Here is a 19,429-nt window from a genome sequence, read left to right on the forward strand (position 1 = left end):
AGCAGCAGTAGCACTTTTTTTTGGTGGAAAATGTTGCCTAGAGCAAGCCCTGAGGTTATATCTACACCCATATGATAACACATAAGCAGTTGTGGAATGCTGCTTCAAACAGTGTCCTAAACCTACTGTTTCATTTGGGTAGATGTATTTTTGGTCCTGTAAGGACACAGCAGGAGGGTGTATGAGCTTGCAGACGTTATTGAGGTTCTGGTGGATGTTGTGGTGAAATCATCAGCATTTCACTCTTGTGAAGGATGGCTGTAGCTCATCTCTCTACTCCTAGTCTTACTTCAGCCAAAATAACACCCAGAAGAGTCAACCTGTACCACTGCCATGACATCTGCGGAGAGGATGGGATGGGATAGGATGGGATAGGATGGAAAACCAAGGGCTGATGTCCCCTTGCCCTCACAGTGATGATTCTGCACTCTTCCCACAGCTCTGAAGAGTGGCAGAAAGTGAGCAAAAGTGAAAGAGAGAAGATGGGGATGACAGTAGAAGATGATGGTGAATTCTGGTGAGTCCTTCCTGAGGCTGCCACCATGGACAGTGTTCACAGTCCTCCCATCTCTTGTAGCATCTCAGTCATTACCATTCAAGTGGCTAACCAGAGCAAATGGCCTTTCAAGCAATAGGATTTTCAGTTGCATCTCCTTTTGCCCATGGATATTAGCTTTGGCTGGTCATGACCCTAGGATTGCAAGCTGCTCAGTATCACACTGGTTCCAAACCATTTCACTAGGACACTAGAAACCTGTTGGAAGTGTGTTGAGCATAACCAACTCACCAGGTACATATATCAGTACCACACATGCCCATACATGTAGGAGGAGCAATTGCTTTGCTTCTATCAATGCAATGCATAGCACCATTTTGTTTGAACAAATGAACTATTTGCTGTGTGCATGGAGAAGGGTATCTCCACCTCTTTTGTTGGTATCAGTGGCTATCCACAGTTTCTATGAGTATCTCCCTGCACCATGCTGCTCAGGAAAATAAAGCAGCATAACCCAGCTCTGTCCTTTCTGACTTAGGATGACCTTTGAAGATTTCTGTAGATACTTCACAGACATCATCAAGTGCCGTCTCATCAACACATCCTACCTCAGCATCCATAAGACCTGGGAGGAGGCAGTGCTACACGGGGCATGGACCAGAAGTGATGATCCCTTGAAGAACCGCAGTGGAGGCTGTATCAACCACAAGGACACCTTTTTGCAGAATCCCCAAGTGAGTCATTTAGCAGAAGATATTCAGAAGCCTTCACACTTGCTTCCAAGGATTCCAGTCTCCTACAGGGACTTAAAAGGGCAAAACAACCATCAGAGCTCTGTGCTCATCTTTTTGATGTGCTCGTGACCTTTATTGAACTGAGAACCCTGGGCAGAGTGTGACCAGCATCCAGGCCAACTGTCTTAACATTACCCTTCCTAATAGGCATCCAGGTAGAGCAGCTTGGCACAAACAAACATCCAAACATCAAATTGTGCCACAGGGAAGTGGTATTAGCTGGTGCGAGTCAAGGCTAGGAAGCATTTCCAACTATTGGCTATAGGGACATTTCCTTTTAGCTTTTCTGGGCTTTCAGAAAAGGCCCTGCTGTATGGTTTTCCTCTAGAAACAATCTCCTCTGTCCCGTTCTGAACTAAGATTCTAAGTAACATGGGACAAGCTCTTTTAAGTCCTTCATCTAATAAGCAGATAAAGGATGGTCCATTCCATAGTAGCATTTGTCATCAAGGATGTGGGAGAGTTGTTTTGTGCTCCCTGCTTTGTATTAGCTTCACTGTTAGGTCTTTGTGAATAAGTCCTCTATAGAAGGACTTGTGGCAGACTGCAAGGGGTGAAGTGCTCTGATACAAGCATCTAGACTCCTTGGATTCTGCAGAATTCAAAGATGGGTTTGCCCCCATTCATGCCCAATGCTCCTGTCTTCCTCATCTTCCTCTGTTTGCTTCCAGTATGTATTTGATGTGAAGAAGGCAGAAGATGAAGTGCTGATCTCCATCCAGCAGAAGCCAAAAAGGACCAGTCGCAAAGAGGGCAAAGGAGAGAACTTAGCCATAGGCTTTGATATCCATAAGGTAAACTGTGGGTCCTGCATGCTAGCCTGCATCCCCTCAGGAAGTTCCTTAGTGCTGCACTATCCTAGCATTGCATGACCATTGGCATGATGTGTTTAGTTGTTACTCTGTGTGCCCCATGGGTGTATTCAGCAATTCCTGTAGCAATGGTGAGAGATTTCAGAAATCAATAGGGTCAGCATAGACAGGATTTCCTTGGTGAAAGCAGTGGTTTGCTTGTCTCCTCTGAATGCTGAAGTACGCTAGTTTGATCACGTGTTTCGTGGTGGTGAACCACTGTCAAGCTGGAGTGCAACAGAGGATGAGTTTATGAGCCAAGAGAGCTTTGAGAGGCACCTCAAATTTTATTTGGGACCGCCTTGCTGGTTCTCCTAATTCCAGCTGTCCCATCACTGTGGAGTCAATTCTTGCTGGCTGTCCCCTGATCTGGTAACTGATACAATTCCTCAGTGATGTCCTGCTGACTGTCCTTCTGTGCTCTCTCCCCAGGTGGAGCTGAACAGGAACTACCGGATGCACACCCTGCAGCAGAAGGTGGCCAGCTCCATTTACATCAACTCCCGCAGCGTCTTCCTGAGGACAGACCTGAAGGAAGGCCGCTATGTCATCATCCCCACCACTTTTGACCCTGGTCATGTAGGCGAGTTTCTTCTCAGGATTTTCACAGATGTGCCTTCAGATTGCCGGTAAGAAACAAGAGCAGTGATGGTGAGGAGGAACTGGCTTTTTGGAGAGGGCTTTCTGCTTTTTTTACATGGTAGCCCTGACTGGAATTGGCCATAGACTTGTCCAAAGCTGGTGTCTGGCTTCCTTTTAAAGGTGTCCAAGAGACAAAGACATATGGAGAAGTTCTCACTTTGCTTATAAGCATGACATGGGAGAGCATCTCAACCCTTGGGTGAGAAGGAGATCAGAGTGGGGAGCAGAGTCTGCCAGTGGATGGTGCATAGGCTTTCCATCCTACTAGAGAAAACTCATTGGCCTGCCCATCGGGTAAGGCTGGGCACATCCCAAATATTACACATTTCTCCCCAATAGAGAGCTGACACTGGATGAGCCACCACACACCTGCTGGAGTGGGATGTGCGGATACCCTCAAGTGGTGTCCCAGGTCCACGTCCTCGCCGCAGCTGGCCTCAAGAATCAGGACTCCCAAGGAGGTAATGGCCTTTTCTGCCCACTGTGCAGTCCCAGAGGGACGGGGAGTTGGTTGTTTCAGAGGGAGAAGAGAGAGGTGGTTTTATGAAGTGAGGGCTTGCTGGGAATTCTTGTGTCCTCAGATAGTTTTTCAATGGAAGTATCTGGTTCAAGCACCAGAGGAGGAGAAAATCCATGGAAAATCTTGCTGTGCAAATGATGCGCTGTTATATTTAAGCTATCAGCAGTGATTCTTGGGAGATCCTCCCAAAACCTCCCCAGAGCCTTTGGCAGAGGTCTTGTACTCTTCCAGGCTTTCCTCCTAAGTATGAGCAGCTGTAAAATTTAGGAATCATATTCAAAGGCCTTTCAGTTGGGAGGACAGATAAGGTCGATGTTGTGGTGTAATCTTCATCTTATTTATCACCTACCATAAAGGGAGTCTTCTTATCATGACCAGAGCTCAGGGTGAGAGTTTTGTCCTAAGTAGGTTGGTTTTTTTTCCTCAGGTTACTCACAATACTCAGTGTGCCTGTAGTAATGCAGCAAAGTAGCCAAAAGTTTCTGAACCGTTCACAAAAACATTTTCTTCCATGGGTGTATGTGGATTCTGGAGCCATAAAATATTTTTTTTCAGCAAGATCTCCCTGGGAATGGCTTTTCCCAGCTGTGTTCCAGCTGTTCAGCTCCCACCACCACCAGCCTGCTTATTCAGTGGTTTCCAGTGCAATGGTATCTATCGTATCTCCCAGCCTAGTTCCTCCACACCATTTCAGAAACAGTGATTTACGAACTGGAATTTGGCTCCTGCTATGGAACATGAAGATTTTATGAGACATCCCAAAAGAAGAGATTGGTTTGGAAAAACAGCTGTGAAATGATGCAGCTGTGTTTTGCTGGGGGATCCGGATCCTTGCACACAACAAGCTAGTGAGGAGGTGGTCTGGCAAACAAAAAGGTGATCTTAAATCCTGGCCCTCAGGAGGAGGTGGTCCATTTCTCCTCATTCCCATGCTCCCCTTGGACAAAAAAGCACACTTGGTCTGTGTTTCCATCATTGACACTAAAATCCATGGTTGGAAAATGCATCTGACAATTACATTTCCAAAGCAGTATCTTATTCTCTACTGAAATTCCCAGAACCTGCACTTGTTTCATAAGGGAAAAGTGATGTCTAATGAGGGACTTTTTCTCTGTCCTAGAAGCTCAGGTACCATCCAGCTATGAGTTCATAGTCTTTGGATTTAGTAATTACCCCTCCCATCATTTTTGCCTGCTTGTTCCCACGATTATCTTGTTCCAGCTGGGACATTGCTATAACCTTCCTTTCCTACTGACCTTCTGGCTTCCCACTCACCAGCTTTGCCTGCTTCAATCCCTTCTGGATCCCACCCATTTTACCTCTTTGCCCCTCAGTGCTCCATCTTTCTCTTCCCTTTGTCTCTTGCTACTACAGATGATCCTTTTCTTTTGTAGCATTTCTGTCTTTTCCCTGAAATCTTGCTCACAGCAAATGCTTTAATTACCATCCTCATCTTTTATAAATATTTTTAAATATAATTCCACTCTCAGGTTCTCTGTTCTGCCACTAGTTCCTGACTAAATATTCCCAGTTCCCAGACCCTTTGTGGATCTCCTACCTCAGCACAACTTGGCACTTAATTTTGGCTCAGCTTCGTGTTGTCTCTCATCACCTTGATAGCCCAACATTTTTTTCTTAACCCAGCATTAGCCCTTATACATAAAATCTCTGCAGCATTTGAGTCTCATTCGGTCTAGGAGAAATATAAGATGTGCCAAAGATTTATGAATAGAGGTGAAAACATATTATCACACTGAGTTAGTTGGTTCTGACCTTAAAGTAAAACCAAGCCTAGTTCTAGAGTGTATAAGTATAGTGGAAGCAAGTGTGTTTTTGCAGGCTCTGTCTGTTCTTCTTGGTGTTTCCTTACATGAAACAAGCTCTGTGAGTCCAGATCTCTTCTCCATGGCTTTATTTTCACCTACTTTCAGTAAATCCTGTAAGGGAGAGGTGAGCACGTCGCTGTCTTCCATGCCCAAAGGCAAGGAGAATTTAGAGTGATGAAGGAGGGCTTAAATAGAATATGAGGTCAGGGAAGAGGTGGCCATTTCATAGCTTTCCATCACCAACTCCTTTCTGGATGCCATGTCACCTAACAGGGTAAGCCCCTGCCCATCAGCAGAGCCTCGTGGACATCATCTGGAGTGTGATGCACTTCTTGGCAGATATCCATCTCTTCTGGTGGGGTTTGGAGGAAAACTGCTGCATGCAGCCCCTGGTAAAGGGCTCTGAGAAATTACAGGACATACAAAATAAGTATAATGTACTTTTTATCTCCCCAGGAGCTGACCCATATGTGATAATAAAGTGCGAAGGGCAAAAGGTTCGTTCTGCAGTGAAGAAAGACACAGTGTCACCAGAGTTTGATGTGAAAGGCCTCTTCTACCGCAAGAAGCCAGGAAAACCCATCATTGTTCAGGTATCAGTGATCTGGGGGCTTGAGGTGAGGCTGCACCAGGCAAAGCAAAGTGGGAGAGATTGGTTGGATCCCTTAAGGATCTACCTTTGTTTTGTTTCTTCAGATCTGGAACCACAACTTGATAAGCGACGAGTTCTTGGGTCAAGTGGCACTCAAGGGAGATCCCAGCGACCAGCAGACCGTGCACACACTGCACCTCCAGGACAGAGGGAACAGAAAATCAAATGATCTGCCTGGAACCATTGCTGTGAGGATGCTCAGCAGTAACATCCTCACCAACGTCTGAGTACTCAAGGACTCTCCTCTAGTGCCACATATGTATATATATGCATATATACATACACACACATATATATATACACACAGCCTATCTACCACCTGCAAGTGTAGGAGAACTATGCATGCATTCCACTCAAAGGAGCCAATCTTGTGTTTTCCATGTTAAAAAATGGTGCCTTGTTGGGGAACCACAACGATCCTTCTACTGGCATCCTCTGCAGCCCCATCACCACCGTGCACCCCGTGGGATTGCTGCTGGCACGCTGTGTGTCCTGACAGCCAAAGCACGATGTCCAGGTGCTGTATGTTTACACGGGGCTTGGGACACACGTGTCACCACGCACACGTGTGGCCACCATGGTCCCACCAGCTGCTTCAATGCATCTTCAATGTGTCTGCTTGGTTTTAGAGTAGTGCGCGAGGAGTCTTCTGCCCATGAACTGGCATTTAATTGCTTATCCAAGGAGGCACGTCAGCAAAGCAGAAGGGGAAAAAGAAATTGGGGCTCTTGGGGTGTTTTATTGATATGCACACAGCAACTGGATGGGAAACGTACTAGAGCAAGTCACACAATCCCGAATCCACAAGGTCAGCAAGACTAGTGGCTCCATCACTGTAGGGACCTGCTGTCTCATTCCAGGTCCTGTTCAGTCCCTGTTCACTGTCCTGAATCACAGAATCACAGAATGGCTGAGGTTGGAAGTCTGGTCCATCTATTCCAACCCTGTCCCAGCAGAGACACCCAGAGCAGGGTGCCAACCAACCACATCCAGGTTGCTTTAGGAGATCTCCAAGGAGGAGAACTCACAACCTCTTCGAGCAGCTTGTGTGGGGACTCCATCACTTGTGTGGCACAGCAGTGCTTCCTGGTGTTCAGCTGCCTATTCTGAAGGATGCAAAAATGCCAACAGCTCTGGTTAGTCAACTGTTCTGCAGGGCTATGTTTTTGAGTTGGTCTGGCCTCGATTCCTGCCTGTGCCTCTCAAACTGCCATTGTGCCTGCTGTCTTTACTGCTTTTTTTCTGTTGTTGTCCGTAGAGCCTGAATTTTACATTTTGCTGAGTTGTAACCCCATACCTGTCTCCTGGGTGTATTCAGTGTTGGGGTAAGAGAAGAACAGTTCCTCTGAAGGCCAGAGCATCAGATCTCATGGATGAGGAGCATCAGTTCCCACAGATGAGGAGCTTTGTTCAGTGGACATCGCCTTCACTGCTGCATACAGATTTCTAAAGCATCATTTTCAGTGCCTCACTTTCCCAAACGCTGTGGAACTTGAGCTCATGTTAAAGGAGGGGAGCACTCTATGAATGCTCAGTTCATTCTAACATTCATCTGCCACATTCACTTTCCAGTTTATTGATGGGTTGCACAGAGCTAAAGCCAGTCCACAAGCACAGCCTAAACACATCTTGGTACAAAGGTACAGAGCACAGTCCTGAAGTGTGTAAGACCATGCTCCCGTTTGCTGTAATCCTGAGTTTCTCTTTCTTATTCCACTGGGTGGCAGACTCTGGCTTCATATAAACCATACCAGCAGATCCTCTGCAGTCAGCTACTTGCTGGGAGAATGGAGCACACATGATGCAATGCTTCCCGTAAATAACTTTTTTTTTTAAAATTCAAACGAGGCAATCGTGATAGATTCAGACCTGAGAAGAGTCCTGTCTGCAAGAAGTGAGCAAGTGAGCCCTTCTTTTGCTGTAGAAAGTGGGATTTTGGTCTGTCCTGCTGGCTGGCCATGTTTATGCTGTAACATGTTTTTGTTTTTGTTTTAAAGTCCCTAAATATTTGCAAAGTCTATAAGGTGGTATTTTGCTTCTCAGTGTCAAGTCAGCTCCTAGTGCATCTAGAATCCTGGTGCATCTAGAAGCATATGAATCACAGAATCGTGGAAACACCAAGGTTGCAAAAGACCTCCAGCATCACCCAGTCCAACTGTCCACCTACCACCAATATTTCCCCACTAAACCATGTCCCTAAGGATAACTTCACCCGCTTTTGCAGGCTGTTCTTCCTTCCACATCTTCAGTTGTTAAGCCGTTGTGGGTCAGCACTGGACTTTCGACCAAATTGCTCGTTTTTCTTAGGTCTTGTTTTCCAGGGCTTAGCAGCAGGCAGTGACCCACAGGATGCTTTTTCTGGGTCCCACTTATTCCTGTTGTGCAGAACACCTTCCAAATCTTGTTGCCATCATCCGAATGAGAGTGGCACTGTGCAGAATGAGCTCAGATGTTGCTGTTTTGATAAAGAGATGTTTTGAGCCCAAAATTGAAGCAAACTCTTCATTTTGCCCAGCACAGTTCCTTTGATTAGATAGATCCTGATTTTGGGCACAGGATTCATCAATGAAAATAAGTGGGAGAAGGACTTTGGGGCCAAAAGTTGTGATTTAAGTCTTCGGAGTGACAGATGAAAGGGACGCCTAGGAATGCTTTGGAGGGAGAAGAGCCATTCAGCTGAAGGAGAACACCACAGGAGCACCACAGGCATTTTGCACCATCAGCACCAGATGGAGGTAGCTGGTGTGCTTGCATGAGCCATGTTTTCTCAGGAAATCAGGCTGCCCATAGCTTCAATAGACCACAGCCATCTGGCCCAGGTGCCCTGACCCCTGCCAAACTGTGCTGTGATCCCCAAGAAGTGGCACTGAAGCTTGCTGGGGAGCAGTAATGCCCTGATACCCATGGCCAGCCTCCCTCCTTCCTACAGAGAATCAAGCCATAATGAAAGGCAGCTTTCGATACCTTCTTGAAAATAACAATTGTTATACCATATCAGGACCAAAATGTCTTAATATTGATAATAATTCTGTTCTTTTTATTTCATTTTCTTGTTGAAAACTTAGAGCAAAAGCTTTCTTTCCCCCTTCATTTCCAAGGGATGAAGGAAAATTTCCTTTTTCTAACTTCTTTTTTTTTTTGGTCTTGTTTGTAGAGTGGGTTGAGGAAGGTAGTTATTGAAATGCCACTGTTCATGTCAATGCCTTTTCTCTTTGAATAGAGTAAATTGATGTATTCCAGTTGTTTTTTTATCTGAGGGGAGGGGCAAACCTGATGAGGACTTTCCATTCCCCTTCCCACCACCATAGATCATAGAATAGTGGAATCATGAAAGTTGGAAAAGACCTTTAAGGTCATCGAGTCTCAACCGTCAACCAATCCCCACCATGCCCACTAAACTAAGTGGTGTGGGATGTCTGATTAATTTTCTGTTTCTTTTATTAATCACTGCATCGGTTGCAAGTAGCCTGTCACTACACTCCATGAAATCCCCTTTTTTTAATGTGGTGGTGTTAAACCAGGCTATGAGTTGTCTTCGTCTCCGAAGGCACCGATGTGTCCCGCTGCACAAGATCGGCGAGCGGTCAGAACTGAAGGCCAACGTTGTACAGCTGTAAACCTCCTATAAATAAATTGTGTATATTTTATTCAGACTCCCTGCCTCCGAACTTGCTGTGTTCTTCCAGAAGGCTTTCGACGGACACCAGGTGGCTCTGCAGAACCTAATTTGTTGGCTTGGTTCACTGAACTCCATTCAAATTATGTATTTTGTTAACTCTGAGACAGGGGCAAAGCAAAATGTTCATAGAATCACAGAATGGCCTGGGTTGAAAAGGACCACAATGATCCTCTAGTTTCAGTCCCCCTGCTATGTGCAGGGTCACCAACCAGCAGACCAGGCTGCCCAGAGCCACATCTAGCCTGGCCTTGAATGCCTGCAGGGATGGGGCATCCACAGCCTCCTTGGGCAAATGTGTGAAGATTTTGTGCAAGTTTACCCTCATGTTCACTGGGCAAAGCCAAGGAGGAGAGTAACCACTTCCAACTCGCTTTATCTCAAAGTCATCACAGTGCAGGGATCTTGGGGTGGGTTTCTTACTTCTTTTTGAGTCTCCATTAACTTCAAAAAAATCTCTGCAATCTGGGAAAAATGATAACAACAAGAATAATAAAAAATGTAAGATTATGGGCAAAGCAGCAGGAGGATATGATTTTGGATGGCTTTCCCTCAACAAAGAGCCCATTGCCCATTGCACAAAGAGCAGATTGCACATTATAGAATCATAGAGCCATTTGAGTTGGAAGGGACCTTTAAAGATCATCTGGTCCAACTCCCCTGCAATGAACAGGGATACCTACAGCTCCATCAGGTGCTCAGAGCCATGTCCAGCCTGACCTTGACTGTCTCTAGGGATGGGTTTCTTATAGCTCCTTTGGATAAACTTTGGGGAACTTCTCTGTTTTCCCTGAGACTTGTTTGGTGCATAGCTAAAAATCCAAAAAAAAAAAAAGCCTATGCAAGGTTGGATGAGCCAAAAATCATCCTGCATGCTTCCACACCAACATTGGCTTTGGCTTTGAGGTTTTGCTAGCACAGTGAGGCTTGAGAGCCAAGGCTGCTTTGCAACTGTGCTAATGGCACTCAAGTGGTGTACACCAACACAGGTAGGCAAGGTAGGGATGCTGGAATTGTTGTGAGGCCAAGAGCAAATCAGTATGGCGACACTGGGACAGTGTATATCATTGGAGAGCAGCAATAGGGAGTGGAGTGGGCCCAGGTTTCCCAAGGTTCCTGCAACATCTCCTCATCCCTCCAGCACTGCAGATTTCTGCCCACTAATGTTAAATTAATAAAAAGGGCACTTTGGGGCCTCCTTTTGACCTGCATGAGCACCTTTGAGATGAAATGAACCACCATAGCCACAAGATGGGCTTGGAATGCTAATTCTCCTTAGAGTTGGATCCCCTATAGCCTCCAGCTTCCCATTTGAGCATTCATGTAGAGTAATCCCAGCATGGATCTGAGCCTCCTGCCACTTGAGCAGGCCGAGGATTACCAGTAAGAATGGCTGCAGAGGCAACAGGGCTCTCATCTAGGGGTTCAATGGCTGTCCCTCAGAGCTGCTGAGGTGGTGCCATGTCCTTGGCCAACATCCTCAGCGTTGAATACGCAGGGATAAGCTGGTGACCCATAACACTGACATTGTTAAAGAAGTTTCTATGGGCTTAGTAAGGGATGTGGTGGCCACAACATGGCTTCTCCTATGTTTTAAGCAGAATTCCTTGGTGCACCTCTGCAGGACGAGACTCTCTCATAGTGCTCTATTTCCATGTCATCACCAAAAATTCAGCCACCCCCAGAAGAACACTGTTTCAGACACCATCTCACATTTTGGGGCATATTTCTATGGAAGGAAGAAGAATCACAGAGGGCATTGGTACCATTTGCAATTAATATCCAAGCTTGTAGAGCCCACTTTTGCTAAGGCCCACAGAAACCAAAAACATGCTCCAGGTCTGCTCAGCTTCTCTGCCAAGAGAAGCTTAGAAACACTTTGTGTGCTATGCTGCAAAACCAAGGTGTAGTTTGCAACAGTTATAAGATAAAATGCCAGGCTTCGTACTCAGTAAGAAGTTCTGGGGATGTTTCACAGCACAATTAAAAGCAGGAAAGAGAAAAGACATCAGCCCTGATTTGGGCAGGGAGTCATCAGGTCAGAGTTAAGCTTCTAGACACAACCTCAGCTCTGAGTTTCCTGGTCTTCAACCATTTCTCTCTGCTGACTTCCCCATTTTCCATATTTACAAGCTCCAGTTTGTGCATTCAAATATAAATTTCAACATCTAAAGGGGGACTTTAAGAAAGGGGACAGAATCTTCAGCAGGGTCTGTTGGGCTAGGACAAAGGGAAATGGTTTTAAACTCAAAGAGATTTAGATTGGTTATAAGGAAGAAGGTTTTTTTATGATCAATGTGGTGAGGCACTGCCACAGGTTGCCCAGAGAGGTGGTGGATGTTCCAAGGTCAGGCTGGATGGGGCTCAGAGTATCTGATGAAGCTGTGGGTGTCCCTGTTTCAATGCAGCAGAGTTGGATTAGATGGCCTTTAAAGCTCTCTTCTAACTCAAACAAATCTGTGGTACAACAATTCTATGATTCCATCAGCATCCCAGGGGACCTGGATGAGGTCCCCTGGTTTTGCACATCCATGTGCCCCCAGCATGGTATTGAGAGGTGTTCCCAGTCATCCCTTTGCCTTAGAAGCCATCAGGACTCTGAAAAACGAGGACTTTGCTATTGCAGAGCTCGTAGCTCCGTGGGTTCCACCATTCTGGGCAGCCCCGGGGGTACAGGAGGTGACCTATGGGGCCACGGGGATGCACGGGAGCGCATTGGTCGCCCTGTCCCCGGGTTGGAGGTGTCTTGGACACGTACAGACACACACACCCACGTACACACACACCAGGGGCTGGCTGTAACCCGGCTCCTCCCCCGCTAAGAGGCTCAGCAGCGGGCAGGGCAGCCGCTGCCCTCTCTCCGTACCGGAGGCAGCGCGGATCCGCTCTGGGCACAGAACCCTTTCCCCGGCCCCAAAACCCTACCCCCGACCCCGGCCATGCCCCGTTAAGGTAAGGAGAAATGGAGCGACAGGTTTGCAGTCGGGAAAAAGCCGGCTGGAGGCTGGAGATGCTCGGGGCGGGGGGGGAGGAGGGGGGAGGTTGCAGTGGGGTGGGGATGGAGAGGGGTCCGCTTCCAGCGACCCCGCCGCAAAGCCCGGATCGAACCTGGAAAAGGGGTGAGGGAGGTGGGTGTGGGGTTTCCCCACCTGCCAGGAATGGCCGGCAGCTCGGCTCCTGCAGCACGGATTAGTGCCTCACTCATTGCTTGGCGCTGATTAATTTAGCTCGGGTCACTCAGAGCTGAGCTGGGTGAGGTGGGGGCTGTTCCCCTCCTGTGCTGGGGTCTGAAGGATCCCCTCTTTCCTTCCACGTCCCCTTCATATTCTGGGATACGTTTGGGTGTGCTTAGAGATGGGGAGGGGCTGTTGGGGGTGTGGTGCTGCTGTACTGTCAGTGGCACAATGATCTCAGGTGTCCCCCAACCCCACCGGTCCTAGGGACACCTCATCTTCTCTTTGTTCTGCTCCAGCCCCAAAGCTTTGTATTTCACTGCCCAGTTTGGGAATGGGATGTCACACGCAGGGGCTGTGCTGCACCAAATGGGTTTGGCAACAAAGTAAGATCCCTAAGCTTTCCTTGATGCAGCCACAATATCTAAAAAGGTGCAGCCAGCATCTCTTGGCATCTCAAGGAAAATTGGTGTGTATGGTGGATGCATCCTGCAGGCAATATGGTGGGAGAGTTTAAGAGGCAACAGATCTGTGGATCTAAGATTTCTTGGTCTTCCATAGCTCATGTATGGCTGCATAGGGCCCGGTGGTGATCTCACAGCCCCAGGTCATTGCTTTACTGGGAGTGTGCTTCTCCCCATAGTCTCTCCATAGTTGGTCCAAAGACCAACTCCATGGGGTTAATCTGTGCTTTGCCTTGAGATATTGATGATGTAGCTCTCCCCTCCTTCTCCACTGTGGGATGCTTCAGCTCTTATCTCTGTCCCCAAGAATGAGGGAATCCCAGTGTACCAGCTGTGGTGATGTGAATATATGGGAAGAAGCTTTTGCTAAAGCTTCAGCCAAAATCTGCTTTTGTGTGAAACCTTGTGCAAGATCCCCACTGTCCTGCATCTCCAGAGGACAGCAGAACAGGGACAAACAGACTCAAAACAGTACAGCTCTTCCCTTCCATAGATTGATGCTCAAGTTGTTGTCACCTGTTGCACTGCAACCCTTGAGCTTGCAGATTTCCAAACAGCTGCCTAAATAATGCTCAACATCGAAGCTGTGATCGTAGTGAGCTGTGTTCTTTCCTTCCTACTCGACTTTTTTGTTGAAAGCTTCTGTAAAGCCAACATGTAGAGCCAGAGTCTGTTCTTGAGCTCTTGGGGGCACAACCAGAGTAATTTCACGGAGTTCCATCATCCCTCCACTGACCCAACATTAACGAGACCTGAATCAGGCCAAGGGACGAGCCCTTCTCTATGGCAACGTCATTTCTAGCTGGTTTTCCCCCCTCCAAACAGCCGATCTGTCTTGCCCTCTATTAAGTTTCCACGGACCAGGGGCTGATGTACAGTGTTTCCCTCTTATGCTTGCTAACTTGTGACTTCGCAATCCTTTGGGTTGCCATGGAAAGGATTATGCTGTGATTAATGAAGGTATTGTCAGCTCATAGGGTTTCTTTTTTTTTCTTTTTTCTTTTTTTTTTTTTCAAAGCCTTTCCTGGAACAGCAGAACAGCAGAAAGGGGCAGAGGGGACAAGTGGCTGCAGGCGCTGTCAGTCCCAGGCAGGATTTTGTATATTTTCCACCAAAATCTTGCTGTCAGGTAGCAGCTGCTGCCTCTGCTCCTTGCCAGGTCTCCTCTGTAGGTTCCTTTTGAGGGTAAAAGGAGAAATGTTGAGTTTCATAGTTTGCCTGGAGCAGAGCCAGATGTTTCTTGCTCCGGAAGAGGAATGGGATGAGTGTCACTGTACCAAGGGGCTGGCAGGACGTGCAGCTTTCTGCTGGCAACGTGTGGGGAGAATCTGGTGTGGGATGAGCTGTGCTTTGGTGCTGTTGGGTCCCCAAGGCAGAATGCTTCTCCTGCCCAGCAGTGCCTGTGCTTGGTGTACCAACCATCCCCAGTGAGCACTCTAAAACCTTACTGCACCAAATGTGAGCCTCTGCTCTGCAAAGTGCTGAGATGCCAGGACAGAACAGAGCGCGGTTGTTCCTCTTTTGCAGAGCAGCAATGAAGAATGTGCAGAAATCCATTGAAAAACAGGCATTTCAATAGACAGAGTGACAAACATATAGGCAAAAATCACAATCCAAAAGTCTCTGGGGACACCCCCACTTCTCAGCACTGCTGACTGAATTGTGTCCATCCTAAAGAGATTAGCTTGGGCTGGAGGGGGCCTTAAAGCCCATTCAGTTCCAACCCCTGCCATGGGCTGGTTGCCCTCCACCAGCTCAGGGCCCCATCCAGCCTGGCCTTTGGCACCTCCAGGGATGGGGCAGCTACAGTGCCAGGGCTTTTCTACCCTCTGGGCAGCAGTGCCAGGGCTTTTCTACCCTCTGAATAAAGAATTTCTTCCTAACATCTAACCTAATTTTCTCTTCTTTTAGTTTAAACCATTCTCGTTTGTCCTATCACTATCAGACCGTGTAAAATGTTGGTCCCCTCCTATTTATTAGCTCCCTTCAAGTACTGGCAGACCACAGTGAGGTTTCCCTGGAGGTTTCTCTTTTCCAGGCTGAAACAAGCCCAGATACTTGAAGGGAGTTGAAACTTATGGTTTAGGTTGAATATAGACTTTATGGCAAGATAGAGCAGGAATTCTCACAGTACTGGAGAGAGGATGGGCACAAGATGAAGATTGGCAGAGCGTAATTATCAGAAAGAGAATGTATCTGTAGTGCCTGGATGAAGGGAGCTGTCGATGACATGCTGTAAAAGACTTTTAGAAATATTATGGTTTAATTTCATGGGGTTTGCAGGTTACAGCTATGAAACAAGTTTCATTTCAGAAGGAATTGCAAATGCTGAAGTACAGGGACAGTGTTGGAAATTAGGAAAAATTGCTTCTCAGAAAGAGTGGTCAAACATTGGCACAGGCTGCCCAGGGAGGTGGTGGAGTCACCATACTTGGGGGTGTTCAACAGCTGTGGAGATGTGGCACCAAAGGACATGGTCAGTGGGCATGGTGGGATGGGTTGGGGTTGGACTTGGTGATCTTAGAGGTCTTTTCCAACCTTAATGATTCCATGAAACTCAGGTGGGCTAGACTTGGGAGCAAAACCTACTTTTTGGGATCAGGCTGTTATATGTTGCCCATTGTAGCAGTCATTGCCCCCTCCCCCTCTTTCCCCTCCATTCCCCTCCCTTCCTTTGCAGCTCCTTACACTCCCATTCCCTTCATAGAATTAAGGAATGGGTTGGATTGGAAGAATCCCCAAAAAGGGCCACTAATGAGACCACTTCATACATTAGGACAGAGGGATACAGAATGTGCATCCTGTAGTTGGTTGGGCTGCAAACCTGCACACAGTGCTTCAAACCTCTACCTCCTCATCTGTGTCTTAGGGTGTTTTCCAGCATCAGTGGTGCCTGCCCTTTGTGCTGTCCCTACTATTTCTGTTCTGCTTCCTCTTATCCCTCAGCTTGGTTGGATCAGTGCCATCAAGGCCAGCAGATTTACCCTTTGTTGAAGCAAACTCCAGAACACTGAGTTTGCATTGAGTTGCATTGAGTTCCTCTCTCCTGCAGCCTTCAGAAGGTTTCAATCTAGAGAAATAAATGGGGTTATTTTACCTATAATCCCCATCCAAGAGCCTTTCTCGAGCCCACTGAGAAGCTGCACGTCTTAATCACTACACAGTAATTAAGACCCTTCCCCATTTGGTCTTGGCTGCCATTCATCACAGAGGGATAACAGAGCCAGGACAACCCAGACTTTTGTGGTCTGCCTCTGTGCTGCAGCTTGGGAAATAGAGCATAGGAAAAGAGACAAAACTGTATTTATGTTATTTTGTTGGTGGTTTGTTGCTGTTTTTTGTTTTTGTTTTTGTATGCAAACTTCATATTGCCAGAACTACTGGGCTGGTAGTGCTACCGCATTCTTAAGCTGGAAAAGGATGGACAAAATTCCTGTGGTTTCTGCAGGTTTTCAGAGCTGCTGATCATCCCTGAGCACTTGGGGTGCCTTGGCACAGCCTGCCCAGGGGTCAGGATCCATGGCAGGAGCTATTAGACCTTTTATGTAATTCGGTAAAGCAGCACACGGCAGTCTATAAACAATTAATGAGCAGATCAGCCCAATCTGCTGTGTACTCTGGTATACCCTGAGAACACTGCTCTTCCCATAGAAGGAATTACTCCTCAGCAGCACAACAAGGTGCAGAAGGAAGCTCTGTCTCTGATACCACAGTGCTTGTGGATGCTAGAGCAGGTCCTTGTCCCAAAGGGAGGAGAGTTTCTAAGGGTGTTTCTTCAGGAAGGCACTGAGATGCTGCTGTCGTCACTGCTAAGTGTCTCATCTGTACCCAAATAAGAGATAAGCAAGCACCCTGTGATCTTGGCCAAGTCTATGTGAGAGCCACATGAGCTTGGGATGCCCCAACGGGGCTTATCATGACTGCTCTTCATTCAGGTTTGTTGTTCTGGTACAGAATGGGGTGGTGGGAGAGAAAAAGCTGGTTGAGCAACCTCATTGTTTTCAGAAGTAACCCTCTGGATCTCTTTCAGTGCCTTTTTTGGGGATTGGAACTAGATGATCTTCAAGGAATCTTCCAATCCAACCCATTCCTTAATTCTATGATCTTTAAGCCAAGCCATTCTATGATTCTGCAGCTGTTTTGTAGCAGACCACTTTTTGGAATTGCAAACAAGACCCTGTCTTCCCACCATACAGCTCAGCAGTTGGGGAGGATATTAAGAAAAACGTTGGACTAAGACCAGGAAAATGCTTTGGCGTGTCTCCAGCAACACCCATTTCTTACATGAAGATGGGAGCAAATCACAAATAGTAACAGCTATCATTTTTCTTGATGGAAAGTGCTGCAAACAAGGGTGTGAGTGGAGCAGCTTGTTAAAACTGGAATAAATTAAGTCCCTGATTAGAGCTGACTGGTTCATCTAGTCTAATTTCCATAGGAAGCAAGGCTTGTATGGCCACACTGCCTGTCTGTTCAGATGTGTCACGTAATCATGGTAGAATTTGTTGGCCAACTTCAGTCCAAATTTGACAGAGCAGTTGCAAAGAGATTGAGTTCCTAGGCACTTCATGACAATCTGCATGCAGGCGTGGGTGAAAACTTGTGCCCTGCAGTGTGGTGTCAGCTCTCATCGGACACCAGAGAGACCAGGTGGGGAGAAAGTTGCTCAGTTGCTCTGAGTATCTCATCTGCAGGAAAGGCTGCCTGAGGGGACTGTGTCCTGTTGGCCATCAAGATATCATATGGATTGGAGTTTGTTGGATGCAAATGAGGCTTTGGTAGCTGTGCTGCTGATGGAAGGAATTCTAGTGTTATTTCTGACTCTGTTCTTCACCAGGTGGGTCTTTGAATAGAACAAAGTCAGTTGACCTCTTGGAGCCTCCAGTTCTGTGGCTCAACCAGGCTGCTTAGGCATGTACTGCCTTTCTGTTTTCAGCCTTTTGCAACACCTAGCACTTCTGCCCTTTAATCTAACCTATGCTTTGACAAAGACCTCCAAGCACAGCTTCACCTCATATAGGTGATGCCCTGGAGAGCACAGAGCATCCCACGTGCCAAAGCACACCCAGCAATGTCACGTCCCACCAAAACACGAAGAGCTGAAGACAGAGCAATGAACAGCCCCTTTGACTCAAGTTCCCCAGCTGCAAAATTAACACAGCATTTTGCATCTGCAACCAATGAGTCAGGGAGCGTCTGTCCCCTTTCAGCAGGGCTATTACAGGGCTGATGTCTCCAGCTTTGCCTCAAGGTGCCCTGAGGGATGCAGAGGCAATTGCTGTTAGTAAAATGGCTTGCATCAAGGGCACCCGGAAAAAGCAGAGCAGAGTTTCTACTTGGTTTGTATCAAGTTTCTTTTCAAGCAAATCTCGATAGGTCAGACTTGGTGACCTTAAAGGTCTTTTCCAACCCAGATGGTTCTACTATTCTGTGAAAATGTCCTTTGAAGTCATCAGGTGTCTCAGCAGCGTAATGCAGGGCTGGTACCTTCTCATTTGAACTCACTTAATCCTGCTGATACCAGCTGCTCCTGGAGAGTGACCCCAGCCTCTCCAAAAGGCTCACTCTGAGTTTCTCCAGCCCCACAAGAGACAAGAGAGTGGTGCTGGGGAGGGCAGAGGGAGAATATTTCTGAAAAGCCCAATAAGGGGCTCCTGCTGAAAGAAAACTGTGAAGGACTGTAAGATCACGCTCCAGCCTGCACTAATTGAACAGGAGTGAGGGAGGTCACGCAGTCGAGGACAGACCATTAGGGAGCAGCAAGAATAGAGGCTGCTTATTAGGACAATTGAAGGACAGAGAAAAGAAGGGAAGCTGCCTTTATTAAAGATGTTTTGATCTGGAATCAGGCACAGACTTGGTGTCTACAAGAAGTATAGCCCTGGTTCTGCCCATGGCCTCCTGCATGACCCTGGGGACAGTCACATCCTCCTTTTGTGCCTCAGTTTCCCTCTGTGTGATATGAGGACAGCATCATCCCCTCCTCTGTAAATTGTCAGAGATTTGTGAGTGAATAACAGCTCACAAAGAGTGATTACTGTACTAGTGGATGCGGTGAGGGCTCTCTTTATTGAACTTTTCTATAGCAAGAAAATGAATAGCAGAGGGTCAGTAATGAAGGTATTGAACTGCAATTAGCCTGACAAACTCCTAATTCTGCTGTACAGAAACAGGCAGCCCAGGTGGATGTCACCATCCCTGGAGGTGTTCAAGAAAAGGCTTGATGTGGCACTGAGGGGAAGCTTTGGGCATGTTGGGGATGGGTTGATGGTTTGACTGGACAGTCTTACAGTCTTTTTCAACCTTAATGATTCTATGGTTCTATCTATATACAG

At 47.0% G+C, this 19,429-nt stretch overlaps 1 protein-coding gene across 1 annotated transcript in view; it reads left to right on the forward strand.

The window, feature by feature from the left end:
- CAPN5 (calpain 5) overlaps nt 1–9,434 on the forward strand; it is a 51,261-nt gene extending 41,827 nt beyond the window's left edge. Inside the window, exons 7-13 of the mRNA XM_042838220.1 lie at nt 440–517; nt 1,035–1,230; nt 1,962–2,084; nt 2,574–2,770; nt 3,123–3,244; nt 5,586–5,722; nt 5,826–9,434. Coding sequence (XP_042694154.1) covers nt 440–517; nt 1,035–1,230; nt 1,962–2,084; nt 2,574–2,770; nt 3,123–3,244; nt 5,586–5,722; nt 5,826–6,008 — 1,036 coding nt within the window. The 3' untranslated portion in view covers nt 6,009–9,434. The remainder of the gene's footprint in view (nt 1–439; nt 518–1,034; nt 1,231–1,961; nt 2,085–2,573; nt 2,771–3,122; nt 3,245–5,585; nt 5,723–5,825) is intronic.
- The last annotated feature ends 9,995 nt before the right edge of the window (nt 9,435–19,429 follow it).

Source organism: Centrocercus urophasianus, unplaced genomic scaffold, assembly GCF_019232065.1.
Source record: "Centrocercus urophasianus isolate 14NV4802_14NV808 unplaced genomic scaffold, USGS_Curo_1.0 seq_74, whole genome shotgun sequence".
Taxonomy (NCBI): Eukaryota; Metazoa; Chordata; class Aves; order Galliformes; family Phasianidae; genus Centrocercus; species Centrocercus urophasianus.